Source organism: Eretmochelys imbricata, chromosome 10 (genome assembly GCF_965152235.1).
Source record: "Eretmochelys imbricata isolate rEreImb1 chromosome 10, rEreImb1.hap1, whole genome shotgun sequence".
Classification (NCBI taxonomy): domain Eukaryota; kingdom Metazoa; phylum Chordata; order Testudines; family Cheloniidae; genus Eretmochelys; species Eretmochelys imbricata.
The window spans coordinates 19,764,513-19,780,709 of NC_135581.1; the positions used below are offsets into that span (position 1 = coordinate 19,764,513).

The following is a 16,197-nucleotide window of genomic DNA, read 5'->3' on the forward strand; positions in this document are numbered from 1 at the left end:
ACAGTAGGCATGCGCAGCGCGCCCGTTGCCCTAATCGTGACGTTTTCATCCGGGGCCTTTCACTCTCCTCCTAGTCCTCGCCCCTCAGCGGAGTAGTGGCCGTTGGAAGATGGCGACTATTGCCGATTTGAAAGCAGGTAATGGCTACCTGTAGGGAGCAGCTGTTCCCGGAGCGCCCGCGCTGTGTGGGAGCCCCTGCCCGCACCGGGGCGGCCTCTGGCGAGAGGCTGGCAGTGGGAGCCGTTGGGGGCAGCGTGTGCGCCTGGCTGGCGTTGCTGGGGAAATCCTTGGAGACAGGGCCCAGGGAGGTCGAGCGGCGCCTCCTCAGCTAGCGCCGGGTGGCCCCGCTTTCGTAAGCGGAGATTCGCTCCCAGCCTGGCCCACTGGGGCTTCGCCCTGCCCCCGGTAGCACAGCGCTCTCTCCCGGCGGGGTGGGGCGTTGCCACACGTGTGGACACAGCCCGCCGTCCACAGCCGCTGGAGGAGCTCTGTGGGCAGCGCCTGTGCTTGAATCGGCTTTCCTCAGCCCCAAGGGCCGACCTAGCCCGAGAGTAGACAGCGGTAGGTGATGAAGGCACTGCTGCGCCCCCTACCCGTAGTTTGTCTTCTCTCCGCTCTGTCTTGCACAGAGTAGTTACCCCTTGTTATAAACACACCTTCTCTTAGCAGTGAGGCTAACGCCAGCGTTGGCCAGGAAAAAGAGGGCAACCAAGTCTGCATTTATAATGGAGAGAAAAAAATAGGATAAAAGCTCCTCACCGTGTTTCCTTTATACATATAGAAACAAACAAGGGCATGGATCTAGTTCTCCCTCCCCCCCATCAAAATCTTTGAGTTAAAGGCTGCTTTTTTTCTATATAGAATCATAGATGATTAGGGGTGTAAGAGACCTCAGAAGGTCATCTAGTCCAACCCCCTTGCTCACCACCAACTAAATATAAAGAACATTGAGAAAAAACATCTAACATTTGAAGTTAAGCTTTGTAAAGATGGCACAATAGGTCATGTACTGTATTAAGGGCTTGATCAGGTGGGGGCCCCAGGGGCTATACTACTGGGTGCAAGAGACTGGCAAAGTCATCACAGACATTGGGACCTAGCCTTAGACTCCAGGAGACACCATTATTATTTCATTAGGATCATCCACTGAGCTTGCCTGGGTGGCCTCATACTCCTGAGCTGTAGCTCAGGAAAGCTTATGCTCAAATAAATTTGTTAGTCTCTAAGGTGCCACAAGTACTCCTTTTCTTTTTGCAAATATAGACTAACATGGCTGCTACTCTGAATCCTATTTTAGATTTTTTCTGCACCTATGTTATGATTGGCTCAGTTCTTAAATTATGAATATTTAAGACTCCTCCCACCACAGAAACTTACTCATTTCATGGAAGGAGGGGAGAAAATAAAAACAATTGATCTGCCCAGTAATTACCAGCCCTTGCTTCTGGAAGTTTTGGGCACTTCACGTAAATGGCCTTGCTCTGTCTCTTTGCATCTGTACCCAGATGAGAAAATAACGGGTTTGTTTAAGGGCCTCCCTTTTGTCTCTAAACAAATAAAATACTTCAGTGCAAAAGACATGTGGGTCATATAAGCAAAAGTCTTGGATTGTTAGTTCTTTTGTTTTCTGGGGGTGGGCGGTGGGGAAGTTATGTGACAAGGGAAGAGGAGCAGAGTGTTTAACCAAAAAGGAGCAGCATTGGTGTCAAAGCAGGACACTGAAGAAGGGACAACATTCTTCAGAATGCAACCTCTAGGGTGGATTTCAACACCTGGGAACTGGAGGAAAAAAGTTGCCATGGCTGCAAGTCATAAAAATACACTAATTGGGAATATTTTCAATAAATTTCTGTACCTCTGGCTAAAAATGAACACCTGCCAAATGTAAATAATGCAACAAAGATGCAAGGTCTGGTTGTCAACATGAAACCTTATGAAAACTGTTACTCAGAAGGCAATGACTTTGAAGGTGTGGACATTTCTGAACAATCTGGATCAACTGGTTAGTAAACTTATTTTTGCACCGTTTATATGGGCTGCCTACCATGTCTTACTGTGCTAATAAATAACTTAGATTGTCATAAGTTTATGTTTTAGGTAGATTACTTATTTTGAAAACAAATATTTTGAAATTCATAATTGGTATGTATGTTTACTGCTGGATGTGATGGTTAGTACTTATTGGAAGCATCAGCTAGGGTCGGGGGGTGTCAGGCGCTTAATACAGAAGGGAAATGTTTTACGAACCCTAGGCCCTCCCACCACACTAGATGCCAGTCCAGTGCCCTATGAGGTCTGGCACCCAGGAGTGTCTTACAGCTGCCCTCCCGGGGCCACTTCCTACCTTCCCTCTATTGATCAAGTTTTCGAGTCTGTACCAAAAAGGTAATAGAAAAAAAAGGGTACTAGGTGCACCTTCAGTCTCTCAGGGCCCAGCAGGTAGGCTCCCCGTTACCAAGAAAAGGCTGCTACACCATCCCTCCTCATGAGTTTCCAGGGCAGCTTCCTTTCCCTGTCTTGTCAGGCCCCTTTCTGAGTTGCCTGGCTTCCTTTTAAGCTTCTCCATCTGGAGCATTATCTGCAGGTGTTCCTGAGCAGGGTCATCTGGGCTCAGAGTAGCTCTTTAATGCCTTCATTTTTAGTGCAGTGTTTATATTCCCCTCTCACACTGGACTTCTGAAATGGTTTATCATTCAGTATAATCAAACATCCTATGTGAAGATTTCCTTAGGCATTTGTGAATTTGAAAAAATTTCAAGCTGTTTGGTATGTTGTTACAGATAAGGGTTTAAATAGATTTAGAGTATTTGATTTAATCATTTTCCTTTAAATATGATTTATTCTAAACCTAGTTTTATAAACAGTTGTACAAACAGCTGCAATAGGAAGACTTTCATTTACAATCTTTTTTTAAGCAGTGCACTGAGTAATAGTGAGTGAGTGACTTTTTTTTACCGTTTTGTTTCAGGGTCCACTTTAGATATAAGGGGTTATGAAGGTCCATCATCTGCAATGTCTACAACTTCAGAGTCATCTGCTGGCACCTCTAGTAGTGCTATAACTAAACATACGGGCAGTAAATACCTGTATCGACAAAAAGACTCCTTCCAGTAAAGCCATGAATAAATTCATAAATCAGGGCCAGCAAATAAAAGACTCCATAGATGAAATGATTGCTCAGTTCATTTATGCAACAAATTAGCCCTTCCATCTTGTTCAGACCGACCATTTCATTGACATGATGAGGCTACATGCCACCAGGCGGAGCAGACATTGCTGGAAGGTTGCTGCATACAGTGTATCAGAAGGAAATTGAACAGTGTGCAAAAGCATTGATAGGAAATTTGTTAACCTAAGTCTTGATGAGTGGAGCAATATACACAGTATGCCGTAACATGTGTTTGTGTGGCAACAGAAGATGGTGATGTCTATCTTACAGAAACAGTCAATACATCAGGAAATGCTCATATAGCAGAATACTCAAAAGTAGCAGCAGTAAAAGCTGTAACAAAACAGCAAAAATTCAAGTGTGAAGTACATAACTTGGTCACAGACAGTGATGCAGATGTAGTAAAGATGAGAAGAAATCTAGAAGATAAGGAAGGGAGCCTGTAAACTGTGTAACATGGCTGAAAAGCTCATTTGCTTCACTGAAAAGATCAGGAGGATCCAAGCTAATTCTCCCCTAAGATGTAAGATGGAATTCAATGGTTGACTGTTTTGAGCTATTTATTAAGTACTGGCCTATTCTGATGACGTTTTATGAAGAAAATAATGGCAAAAATAGATGGAACTATTACACCTAAAGTAGTCAACATCGGACTAAAGAGGAATGTAGAAGATATGCTGAGAGTACTGAAACCTATTTTCATAACCTTGGACAAATTGCAGCAGAAAGATTGCTACTGTATTGCTGATGAAGAAGAAATTTGGAAAGAATTCAGACATTGAAAAAATGCCAACAACAAAGTTAAATTGCAGGCCATAAACTAGCAGATGGATAAAGCATCTATGCTACCTCATTTCCTTGCCAATATTCTCAACCCAAACTATGACGGTAGATGCTTAATTGCTGAAAAAGAATATATAGCTATGACATGGGGATCTAATAATCACCCAGTCATTCTAACCATAATACATTTCAGGGCTGTTTGCTGCTGTTTTAATCACCTGAAACAGAGCTTATTGAAGTATTAAACCAGCTTTTGACCACAGTAGTCTCTATTGCAGGCACAGAAAATATATTTTCTTCATCTGGACTAATTCATTCAAGGTTGAAAAATTGATTGGTAGTTGAAAAAAAGCAGGAAAACTTGTCTTTTACAGTCTGTGAATAGAGATGAGGAGGGAGGGGTGAGATCTAACAGTTTTAAGTTTGAAGGACAGCCTAAGTAACTTAAATGGTCTCATTTTCAGGAGACTTAGGCAATTAGGACTTTAAGCTCCAGTCGCTTTCACTTAGGCATATTGGAAAATTTTCCCAAAGCTGACCCAAAATTAGTTTGTCACTGACTACAGTTAATACCTGTTTCTTTAATAAATGATTGAGTTGTAAAATGTGAAACATGTTTTGATGAGAACATACCCAAAAACATTTATGGTTTTAATAAAAAAATAAATTTTATATGCTGTTGTGTAACTCTAGTTTCCAATCTAATGCAGCTTGAGCAAAAAGTTATCTAGTAAATGAGCAAGATATTCACCATTTTCTAACATTCTATAAATGTACAATTAAGAATCTGAAAATTAAGCTATAATTGCATAAATGTATTATAGTATACCTTCTTAAGTGACAAAAAGATGTAGCAAATCTAGTGTATAGACTATTTAGTTGTAAATCAACATTTTAATTTTTATATGAACCAGTGAGAGTGCACCTTTCTTTAGAAAAATAAAGGAAGTACAAAAAGTTTATTAAAATTGATTTAAATCAAGGCCTTCCACATGGTGATTTAAATAGCTGAAAAAGTAGTATCTAGACTTCATGGTTGCAGAGAACAGTTTGGAAACACGGATTCTAGTGACCCCAGAAGGCAAATAAATAGAACTCATTAAAATATTTCTCAAAATTCATTATTGTTTACCAACATCATGATTAGTTTTGGGCCCTGACTCATGATTTTTGAACACTTGGTTGGCAGCACAATACATAGTATGTATTGCTGACTAGACAATAGGTAATACCCAAATCAGATACAATGCGAGTATACTCTGGTCTTTCCTATACTAGGAATTTTGAAATAATTTCTTACTGGTTTTAGCAACATGGGAACCTTCATAGAATCATAGAATAACAGAGTTGGAAGGGACCTCTGGAGGCCATCTAGTCCAACCCCCTGCCCAGAGCAGAACCAATCCCAACTAAATCATCCCAGCCAGGGCTTTGTCAAGCCTGACCTTAAAAACTTCTAAGGAAGGGGATTCCACAACCTCCCTAGGTAACGCATTCCAGTGTTTCACCACCCTTCTAGTGAAAAAGTTTTTCCTAATATCCAACCTAAACCTCCCCCACTACAACTTGAGACCATTACTCCTTGTCCTGTCATCTGCTATCACTGAGAATAGTCTAGATCCATCCTCTTTGGATCCACCTTTCAGGTGGATAAAAGCAGCTATCAAATCCCCCCTCATTCTTCTCTACTGTAGTCTAAACAATCCCAGTTCCCTCAGCCTCTCCTCATAACTCATGTGTTCCAGTTCCCTAATCATTTTTGTTGCCCTTCACTGGACTCTCGTATACTTGAGCTCCCAGTGGCTGATATTGTTTGTAATTTCATGTTATCGAGCTTTGCTCAGAGATGGTCTCTAATCAGTGCTTAAAAAGCTAGCCGCCTTGTCCATGCTTCAGATCCCATGCATTTCTCTTCATAATTAATAATCCTTAACCACCATTCCAAATAGTTTGGACAACTGACTTTTTTTAAATGATTGAGTTACATAAAATGACTGATTCTGGGGGTTAGTATTGAATCATAAGTTTATGACTATATGCAGTAATAGAAATTCTTTTTTATGTATTTAATAGTACTAAAGGACACGTTGGAAAAGAGAGGTGCACTGGGACAAATAAAAGCAAGAATCAGAGCTGAAGTTTTTAATGCGTTGGATGACCAAAGTGAACCACGGCCACCACTGTCTCATGAAAATCTTCTAATCAATGAGCTAATTCGTGAATACTTGGAATACAATAAATATAAATACACTGCATCTGTTCTAACAGCAGGTATCAGGTTGGCTTACTGACTTCAACTGCTTTAGTTACAATCTCTATTTTAATGTATAATAGGTGGATTAGCTCAATAAATCTGATCGTATTACATAATGATGACATAAGTCAGAAAATCTTCAGGGTTCTGTGTGTACCCTTTCCCTTTCTCACCCCCCCCCCCCTTCCCCTCAGCTTGTCTTTTGAAGGTTAATGAAGATAAATAAAGTGTAAGCGTCTCTCTTTTCCCTCAGACATCAGGCTAAATAATGGCATTAGTCTCTGAGAAGTGTCTATTTCCCAGGCTCCTTATCATAAGGTAAATCCTTTGATGTAGCAACTGATGCACAGGAGAGGATGGCTTTTTAAGGCAAAAATTAAGTCTGCAATAGCAGGTGGAGAAACATTCTTGCCAGTTAAGCCCAATCCCGTGTGACGCACATATAGTATATGGAATGCAAACTGCCACCACTGAAATGTCCAAATATTTTCTGAAATGGGAATCAGAGTAGCAGCCATGTTAGTCTGTGTCCACAAAAAGAACAGGAGTACTTGTGGCACCTTAGAGACTGACAAATTTATTAGAGCATAAGCTTTCGGGGGCTACAGCCCACTTCATTGGTTGCATAGAATGAAACATATAGTAAGGAGAGAGGGAGACACACACACACACAGAAGGTGGAAGTTGCCATACAAACTGTGAGAGGCTAATTAGTTAAGATGAGCTATTATCAGCAGGAGAAAAAACTTTTGTAGTGATAATCAAGATTGCCCATTTAGACAGTTGACAAGAAGATGTGAGTATACTGAACATGGGGAAATAGATTCAATATGTGTAATGACCCAGCCACTCCCAGTCTCTATTCAAACCCAGGTTAATGGTATCCAGTTTGCATATTAATTCAAGCTCAGCAATTCCTCGTTGGAGTCTGTTTTTGAAGCTTTTCTGTTGCAAAATTGCCACCCTTAAGTCTTTTACTGAGTGGCCAGAGAGGTTGAAGTGTTCTCCTACCGGTTTTTGAATGTTATGATTCCGGATAAAGGAAAGGAGTACTTGTGGCACCTTAGAGACTAACCAATTTATTTGAGCATGAGCTTTCGTGAGCTACAGGTATTGTTTCATGGTCTCTATGTATATAATGTCTTCTGCAGTTTCCACGGTATGCATCCGATGAAGTGAGCTCTAGCTCACGAAAGCTCATGCTCAAATAAATTGGTTAGTCTCTAAGGTGCCACAAGTACTCCTTTTCTTTTTGCGAATACAGACTGACACGGCTGTTACTCTGAAACCAGTGATTCCGGATGTCAGATTTGTGTCCATTTATTCTTTTGCATAGAGACTGTCTGGTTGGCCAGTGTACATGGCAGAGGGGCATTCTGGCACATGATGGCATATATCACATTGGTAGATGTGTAGGTGAACGAGCCCCTGATGATGTGACTAATGTGATTAGGTCCTATGATGGTATCCCCTGAATAGATATGTGGGCAGAGTTGGCATTGGGCTTTGTTGCAAGGATAGATTCCTGGGTTAATGTTTTTGTTGTGTGGTTGCTGGAGAGTATTTGCTTCAGGTTGGGGGGCTGTCTGTAAGCGAGGACTGGTCTGTCTCCCAAGATCTGTGAGAGTGAGGGATCATTTTTCAGGATAGGTTGTAGATCTTTGATGATGCGCTGGAGAGGTTTTAGTTGGGGGCTGAAGGTGACAGCTAGTGGTGTTCCGTTATTTTCTTTGTTGGGCCTGTCCTGTAGTAGGTGACTTCTGGGTACTCTTCTGGCTCTGTCAATCTGTTTCTTCACTTCAGCAGGTGGGTATTATAGTTTTAAGAATGCTTGACAGAGATCTTGTAGGTGTTTGTCTCTGTCTGAGGGGTTGGAGCAAATGCAGTTGTATCTTAGAGCTTGGCTGTAGACAATGGATCGTGTGGTGTTTGGATGGAAGCTGGAGGCATGTAGGTCAGTATAGCGGTCAGTAGGTTTCCAGTATAGGGTGGTGTTTATGTGACCATCGCTTTTTAGCACAGTCATGTCCAGGAAGTGGATCTCTCATGTGGACTGGTCCAGGCTGAGGTTGATGGTGGGATGGAAATTGTTGAAATCATGGTGGAATTCCTCCAGACTGGGAGTGGCTGGGTCATTACACATATTGAATCTATTTCCCCATATTAAGTATCCTCACACCTTCTTGTCAAGTGTCTAAATGGGCCATCTTGATTATCACTACAAAAGTTTTTTTTTCTCCTGCTGATAATAGCTCATCTTAATTAATTAGCATCTTACAGAGAAGGTGGAAGTTGCCATACAAACTGTATGGGGGTGTGTATCTATATATAAAAAATATCTTCTTACTATACGTTCCATTCTACGCATGTGATGAAGTGGGCTGTAGCCCACAAAAACTTATGCTCCAATAAATTTGTTAGTCTCTAAAGTGCCACAAGTACTCCTGTTTTTTTTTTAAATGAGAATGAGTATTTTAAAGCATACAGTCCCATTTATATTTCCATTTCCCATCAAGTCAAGTGCCAAGTGGAAATATAAATGAAGGATGAAAATTCAGATGTCAACAAATGATTCCAAACTATATTAGCACTCCAAATGAGGTGGAGGACGGTCTTATGTCTTGGAGTACTATGAATACACTATCTAATTGCACCCAAGGCTTGGTTAGCGGATACTCAGTAAAACGTAGGATTGAGGGTAAAAAGGAGTAATCTGGTGTTTGAACAACTACACCTATGCTTTAATGCTATTGGTTATATTTCAAATATTAGAATGATAGTTATATTATTTAATTGCACTGTTCATAAAATAAAACTGTCCTACATATTTATACATATTTGAAATTGGTATTATTGCTGCTGTTGCCTGTTTGAAATGTAGTATGAAAAAGACATGTAACATGCTCTAATTGTGCTGAGCAATAATATTTAAACTGGAAAGATGCAATCATTAGATTGAAAATAGTTGAGTGAAGCAATATGAAAGATGTTCAAATAAGGAGCTAATGTAATATTTGTACACATTGTGACATTGTCCTTCAGAGTCAACTTTCTCTTAAAAGGATATTTTAAATGTACAGATGTGTCCACAGGTCTTTTGATGGGGAGAGAGAGGAAGGAGTTTGTAGATTCCATAATGTGCGGTATCAGCTTGATATTTATAACACTATCCCTGTGGGGAAAAATAACTTATCCAAGTATTATTTATTTAAAAATGACTTCAGTAGTGTTTTTCTTTTATATAAAACTTTTCTTTAATAATTATCCTCTACTATAAAGTTCTTCATTTATTATAGGAATCCCATGTAGTATTGGACTCAGAACCATCATGGGAATAGAAAATATCTAAACAGTGGGAATATATGTTAAAGGTAATGTGCACTCTGATGTTGTTCCAAAGACTAGAGGGTTTTTTTTTGTTTGTTTGTTTTTTTTAAACAAAAAAAAAAACCGAACAAAACAAAGATTAGCAAACTTTTAGTTTAGTTATTTAAGAACTTTGGGAAAATGTTTAAAATATTTTACTTTTCAGAATCTGGTCAACCTGAAGTACCATTGGATAGACAATTTCTTGTCCATGAGCTGAATATAATGGAAGATCCAAATAGAAGATCAGTGTAAGTAGCTTTGAAATCACAGTGCACTGTATTCAATATTTGCGCCACATTTTCTATGCCTGCTGTAATATTTGTTTAAGACCCATGTAAATGCTATTTACAGTCTTAAGTCTTGGGGAACGTGCAAATTTTCTTTGGAGGAACTGGCCTGCTCCAAGGGTGTAATTCTGCTTTGCACAAGCATGTTACCAATTTATGTAGTAACTTATACACAGTTAGCATCTGAAATACATATGCTGAACTGTTCTACCTGGTTTGTGAAAGTCTCCAAACTGCGCATTAGGACCACAAAATGCAAGCCTCAGACACTACTCTTTAGAGATCTGTTCGCTGTGATTTTCCGCACATCTTTCAACTGACTCCAAAGTCAGTTGTAAAATTGTGCTTTGAGATGTCCATGTGAATTTGTGTGGTGCTCTTTGGCATGACATTCATAAACCAATGAAATGATTACCAATACAGAAACAGTTACTAATTTTGACAAATATGAATAAAGAATCAAAGGATAATTTTTTACTTACCCTGATTTAGGACATCCTGTATGAGGGAAGATGATCAAATAGGATTGCTTTTTACAAAATTAGAGGAATGTGTTTTAGGTTTATTTGTTTACAAACAGAAGGAAAAAGAGCATTAGCTGTGACAGTTTTAAGCTAAATAATTTTGAGACAGGAATTATAAACCTTGAGTTAAAAACACAATGTTTGGGAAATAGTTATGCTGAAGAGTGAAGACATCTGTCTGTCTACATTCTGGGAACCAATACTGAGGACTAAATGGCCTTTTCCTGTTCCCGGACTCTTTATGTTCTTTGAAATTAAAAAAAAGGGGGAAGGGAGGATTCTTATGCTCAGCACTTTACATTCTGTGTACACTATTTTTTTTTTTCTCTTAATAGCCCTCTCTTGTATGGAATTATAGCTCATTTTTTACATGGTAGTAAAGGAGACATCCATGATACGTTTCCAAAAGGATCTTCACTGCAGTTTCCAGGACGGAACCTCAGTAAACTACCTAATGAAAGAAATCGAAAGGGTGTGTATGTCTTAATCTCCAGCTTGGTTTCCCTCAGGAGTTTTTAGGTCCTATAAGAAGAGCCAGCACTGTGCCCTCTGCCCACCACTGACTCTGCTCTGATCCGTTCTCATGCTTCAAAGGGCATAGTTTAGCACAATTATTAGAGAGAGTTCTCCATTCCAGATAATCTGGTATTGTCAAGTAGAACTTGACCACAATTCCCCCCACCTCCCATGCCCTGTTTTGAGCTTGACATGGAGGTTTTATAGAACAAAGATGCTAACAGTTGGGAACAGTCATTGCCATAGATCCATAGGTGTTTTGCATGTAAAAGTGAATTCACAGGCTAGATCTCTATAGTCAAAAGTTTGCCTAGTCCATATTAAGTTATTTCTCTAGTTGATTTATACGCATGTATGAAGTTATCAAGAACTTGAAAGTGGAACACATCAGAATGCAAAATAAAATACACTTGGTGTATAACCTCTTCTATGCAAAGAATGCATAAAGGCTGAGATTTGTTTTTCCAGTTTTTCTTGTGGTGATTGTTTTTGATAGAACTATTAATATTTTCAAAACTTGTTGGCTAATCATATTAAGATCCAGGGCTGCAGCATATATCCTGCTACAAAGTGCTACATTAATACTAGATGTAGCTATATGTACATGAAAGAAATCTCTGCTCATACATACCATAGCTAATTTTATGAAGCAAGAATCCTTCACTTCTGAAAGTGTCTAATGGATCTCTTTTAAAAATGAAGTATTCGTACACATTACCTTGTAACATCTAGGTAGGAGAAAAACATACATTTCTGACTTACCAAGACCAAACACACTGGAAAGCAGATGTGAAAACTGTTCACAGATCTTGTTTTTGCCATCAAATGTCTTGATAGTTAGAATTTTCATCTGAAATGGGAATGAACGTTATCTAGAAAACAGACACTTTTAAAATTGCACACAGTGAAGTTAAATATACAGCCTTATTTTAAGTATTAGATAGCTAATATAACGCCAATATTTGAAAAGGGCTCTAGAGGTGATCCTGGCAATTACAGACCGGTAAGTCTAAAGTCAGTACCGGGCAAATTAGTTGAAACAATAGTAAAGAATAAAATTGTCAGACACATAGAAGAACGAAAAGGAATACTTGTGGCACCTTAGAGACTAACAAATTTATCTGAGCATAAGCTGTAGCTCACGAAAGCTTATGCTCAAATAAATTTGTTAGTCTCTAAGGTACTGCAAGTACTCCTTTTCTTTTTGTGAATACAGACTAACACGGCTGCTACTCTGAAACATAGAAGAACATAAATTGTTGTGCAAAAGTCAACATGGTTCCTGTAAAGGGAGATCATGTCTTACTAATCTATTAGAGTTCTTTGAGGGGGTCAACAAACATGTGGACAAGGGAGATCCAGTGGACATAGTGCACTTAGATTTCCAGAAAGCCTTTGACAAGGTCCCTCACTAAAGGCTCTTATGTAAATTAAGTTGTCATGGGATAAGAGGGAAGATCCTTTCATGGACAGGGAACAAAGGGTAGGAATAAATGGTAAATTTTCAGAATGGAGAGAGGTAACTAGTGGTATTCCCCAAGGGTCAGTTCTAGGACCAATCCTATTCAACTTATTCATAAACGATCTGGAGAAAGGGGTAAACAGTGAGGTGGCAAAGTTTGCAGATGATACTAAACTGCTCAAGATAGTTAAGACCAAAGCAGACTGTGAAGAACTCCAAAAAGATGTCACAAAACTAAGTGATTGGGCAACAAAATGGCAAATGAAATGTAATGTGGATAAATGTAAAGTAATGCACACTGGAAAAAATAATCCCAACTATACATACAATATGATGGGGGCTAATTTAGTGACAACTAATCAGGAGAAAGCTCTTGGAGTCATCGTGGATAGTTCTCTGAAGATGTCCACGCAGTGTGCAGCGACAGTCAAAAAAGAAAATGAGATGTTTGGAATCATTAAAAAAGGGATAACGAATGAGAGGGAGAATATCTTATTGCCCTTATATAAATCCATGGTACGCCCTTTCTTGACGACTGCGTACAGATGTGGTCTCCTCATCTTAAAAAAGATATACTGGCATTAGAAAAGGTTCAGAAAAGGGCAACTAAAATAATTAGGGGTTTGGAACGGGTCCCATATGAGGAGAGTTTAAAGAGGCTAGGACTTTTCAGCTTGGAAAAGAGGAGACTAAGGGGGGATATGAAAGAGGTATATAAAATCAGGAGTGATGTAGAGAAAGTGAATAAGGAAAAGTTATTTACTTGTTGCCATAATATAAGAACTAGGGGCCACCAAATCAAATTAATGGGTAGTAGGTTTAAAACAAATAAAAGGAAGTTCTTCTTCACTCAGCGCACAGTCAATCTGTGGAACTCCTTGCCTGAAGAGGTTGTGAAGGCTAGGACTATAACGGGGTTTAGAAGAGAACTGGATAAATTCATGGAGGTTAAGTCCATTAATGGCTATTAGCCAGGATGGGTAAGGAATGGTGTGCCTAGCCTCTGTTTGTCAGTGGGTGGAGATGGATGGCAGGAGAGAGATCACTAGATCATTACCTGTTAGGTGCCCCAGAGGGAGCGAACCTGGCATTGGCCACTGTCAGTAGACCGGATACTGAGCTGGATGGACCTTTGGTCTGACCCAGTATGGCCTTTCTTATGTTAAGTATTGCTGAGCATGCTGCGGTTTCTATTGTCTTCAGTGATAGCTGCAAGTAGCCAGGACAACTGAAACACACGAGTTACATTTTTTTTTACTGCCTATGAAAATTTTAAGAAAGTTACAAAAGCTTGAACCTCATTAACAAGAGACAGATGAGTTATTCTGGTTGGTAGATAGTAGGAAAAGAGTTATGTACAATTTTTCCTGTAGTTTTAGAAGTCAGGATTTGCTGACGCTGAAGATTACCGGTGTTACTGATTTTGCATTGAGAATCAGTAAATCCCAAGTCCCAGTGCCAAAATGTCACCCACAACCTTTTTCCAATTTTGCTTCTGAGGAAAAGGCCCCAATTCCACTTTGTCACACAACTATAAATCTGGAATAGTTCTACTAGCATCAGTTGAATTACTTCAAGTTTACGCTGGAATAAGTAGGAGCAAAATTTATCCCAAACTCTCAAAGGGTTGGGGGTGCATACACATGACTATATATTTTTATGCAAAGACATTACTTGTATGTTCTGATCAAAATATTTCCAGTAGAAAGTTCTCATTAATTCAGGCATCTTTCTTTAAGTTTAATTTACTCCTTTAGGCCTAAACACCCAATTCCCTCTAAGGGCCTGATCCAAAGCCCATTGAGATCAGTGGGAGTTTTTCCCCTGACTTCAGTCATCTTTAGATCAGGCCATAACTGATCGTACCATGTTATACTGTAATATCACAGTATTTACTTTCCTGTTTGTTTCTAGCCACTTTGGCCAGGTCCACACAGGTATTTTCCACTGAAATCAGTGGAAGTTGGGGCCTAAACACTTGTGGATCTGAGCCTTTCTGCCCACCTGCTACTGATTCTGACTAGATACAGTGTATTTTCCCCCTTAGTGTTTTATGCACAAGGGAGTGAAAGGGACAGTTGTTCCCTGATTTTTTTCCTTGGATAAGCCACTCTGCCATGTTTTATTTCACTTATGTGTTCGTTGAGATTTGATACTTTCCCTTAATTGTAAATCCTGAAAATCCTACTGAGGATTGAAATGTTTTATTCTCTTACATTATCTACAGATAAAAAACATTGTATACAGGCTGTATTTTTATATATAGATTTATTTCTCATGTAGGGGTGTCAAAATGGGAGGCAGTGACAGTTAGTTTCCTTTCTGCCACAAGAGGGTGCTAAAGCAGCAACACTCAGTACAGAAGCTGGGCTTCTCAATAAGTAACTAGTTTCTATTTTAGTTACATCTCTTTCTGTGCAGTATTATCTCTAAGTGTTTACGTTCAGTGTTGTGCTGGTTAGTTTAAACAATTCTGACTTTAGTCATCAGTCTTGCACTTGACTCTGCTCCAGAGCTCCTATGCAGAGCTCATTGATTTCAGTGAGACTCCACACCAGGAGTCAATTACAGGATGGGGTATTAGTAGTTAGACATTACTACCTCTTTATGTAGGAATGATAACTGTAGAAGAATATCTTAACATTTTCATAGAGGAAGCTTTAGTCTTTAGCTTTAGCCTGTTTGTATTGTGAAGAAGCTGATGTGCAAAACGCAGCTGAGGAGCCCACAAAAAGCAATTGTTTTAAGATACCAGATGTCTGATTAATTCTTCAGTAAGTCTTACTATGAAGAAGCAAAATCAGTCCAGTAGAATAAATAAGTCATCTTGAGAAAACAAATATTTCGGCATTCTGGAATCTGTTTTCCCTTTCTGTATAAATAGAACTCTTAATGAGTCATATATGCTAAACAATGGAAGAGCAGACCTTTATTTTTCATGTTAGAAATGTTGTTCTTCATGTTGTCCTGTGAGTGTTCTAGTATACTTTTGAGCATGATACATCATGATGGGGGTCCTGCTATATACTGTAATTTACAGTATGTTACAATATATAAATCCAGTACGTTCAATATGTACAAGTTGAAGGTGCGTCCGAGAACTGTAAGAAGACCGAAAGCTCATTCTATTAGTACTTATTCAAAAAGTTATAGCTGTATAGACAAATTTATGGTGTATAACTGCTAATGCAAAAACTGACATGGATGAGCTTCCTAGGCTCGTCAGGTCTTAAAATGTTCTGTGTACTGAGGTTCAGATTACTAAATTTTGTTGACAATGACATTTACATAGAAATGTCTCCCCTGACTCTGCAGATGCATAAATACTTATACTACATCTTTTATTAATTTTCAGATTCAATTCCAGAACCAGGGAGGATGGCCGGCACTGGCATTGAAGATCCCCTAATTTTACAGGGTGTAAACAGATGACAATTCAGTTTTTTGTCCATTTTTCATTTAAACAATGAAGACTGGATCCTGCAAACCCTTATTCACATGAATAGTTCTTGCTTACGTAAGTTGTCCCTTTGGCTTTGGTGGGACTTCTTGAATGAGTAAAGGCTACTCATAAATCAGACTCTGTAGGATGAGGCCCACAATAATTTATTGCTGGAAGAGCAAAGTTAGCTCAGGGCCTGTTCCTGTTATGCAAGAAGGGGCCCAAAATGTTTTCATCTACAAAAATAAGAATTTTCAGGAGTATTTATTCTATTCCAGAACTCACTATTTAACTCAATCTTTACTCTCATTACTTTACACTACTTTTTCTGCACCTGTGAAATTACTATTACTGTACATGTGAATAAAAGCTAACTTCATTTTCTGTTTTA

General features: G+C 39.2%; 1 protein-coding gene across 2 annotated transcripts; it reads left to right on the top strand.

Annotated features, from left to right (window-relative positions):
* On the top strand, nt 1-16,197 carry CEP20 (centrosomal protein 20). 2 transcript variants are annotated; one of them, XM_077828396.1, is made up of 5 exons: nt 1-137; nt 6,026-6,223; nt 9,739-9,823; nt 10,722-10,858; nt 15,720-16,197. In XM_077828396.1, exons 1-5 carry the CDS (start codon nt 110-112, stop codon nt 15,794-15,796), a joined length of 525 nt encoding a protein of 174 aa, XP_077684522.1. In that variant the 5' UTR covers nt 1-109; the 3' UTR covers nt 15,797-16,197. The 2 variants fall into 2 exon arrangements, with proteins under 2 accessions (XP_077684522.1, XP_077684521.1); XM_077828395.1 differs by lacking the exon at nt 1-137 and adding an exon at nt 1,683-2,002.

Coding starts and splice junctions, on each gene's coding strand:
- CEP20 (XM_077828395.1), top strand. CDS start 1,903: ATGCAAGGTCTGGTTGTCAACATGAAACCTTATGAAAACTGTTACTCA. Junction 2,003..6,025: donor TGAACAATCTGGATCAACTG/GTTAGTAAACTT, acceptor TGTATTTAATAG/TACTAAAGGACACGTTGGAA. Junction 6,224..9,738: donor TGCATCTGTTCTAACAGCAG/GTATCAGGTTGG, acceptor TTTACTTTTCAG/AATCTGGTCAACCTGAAGTA.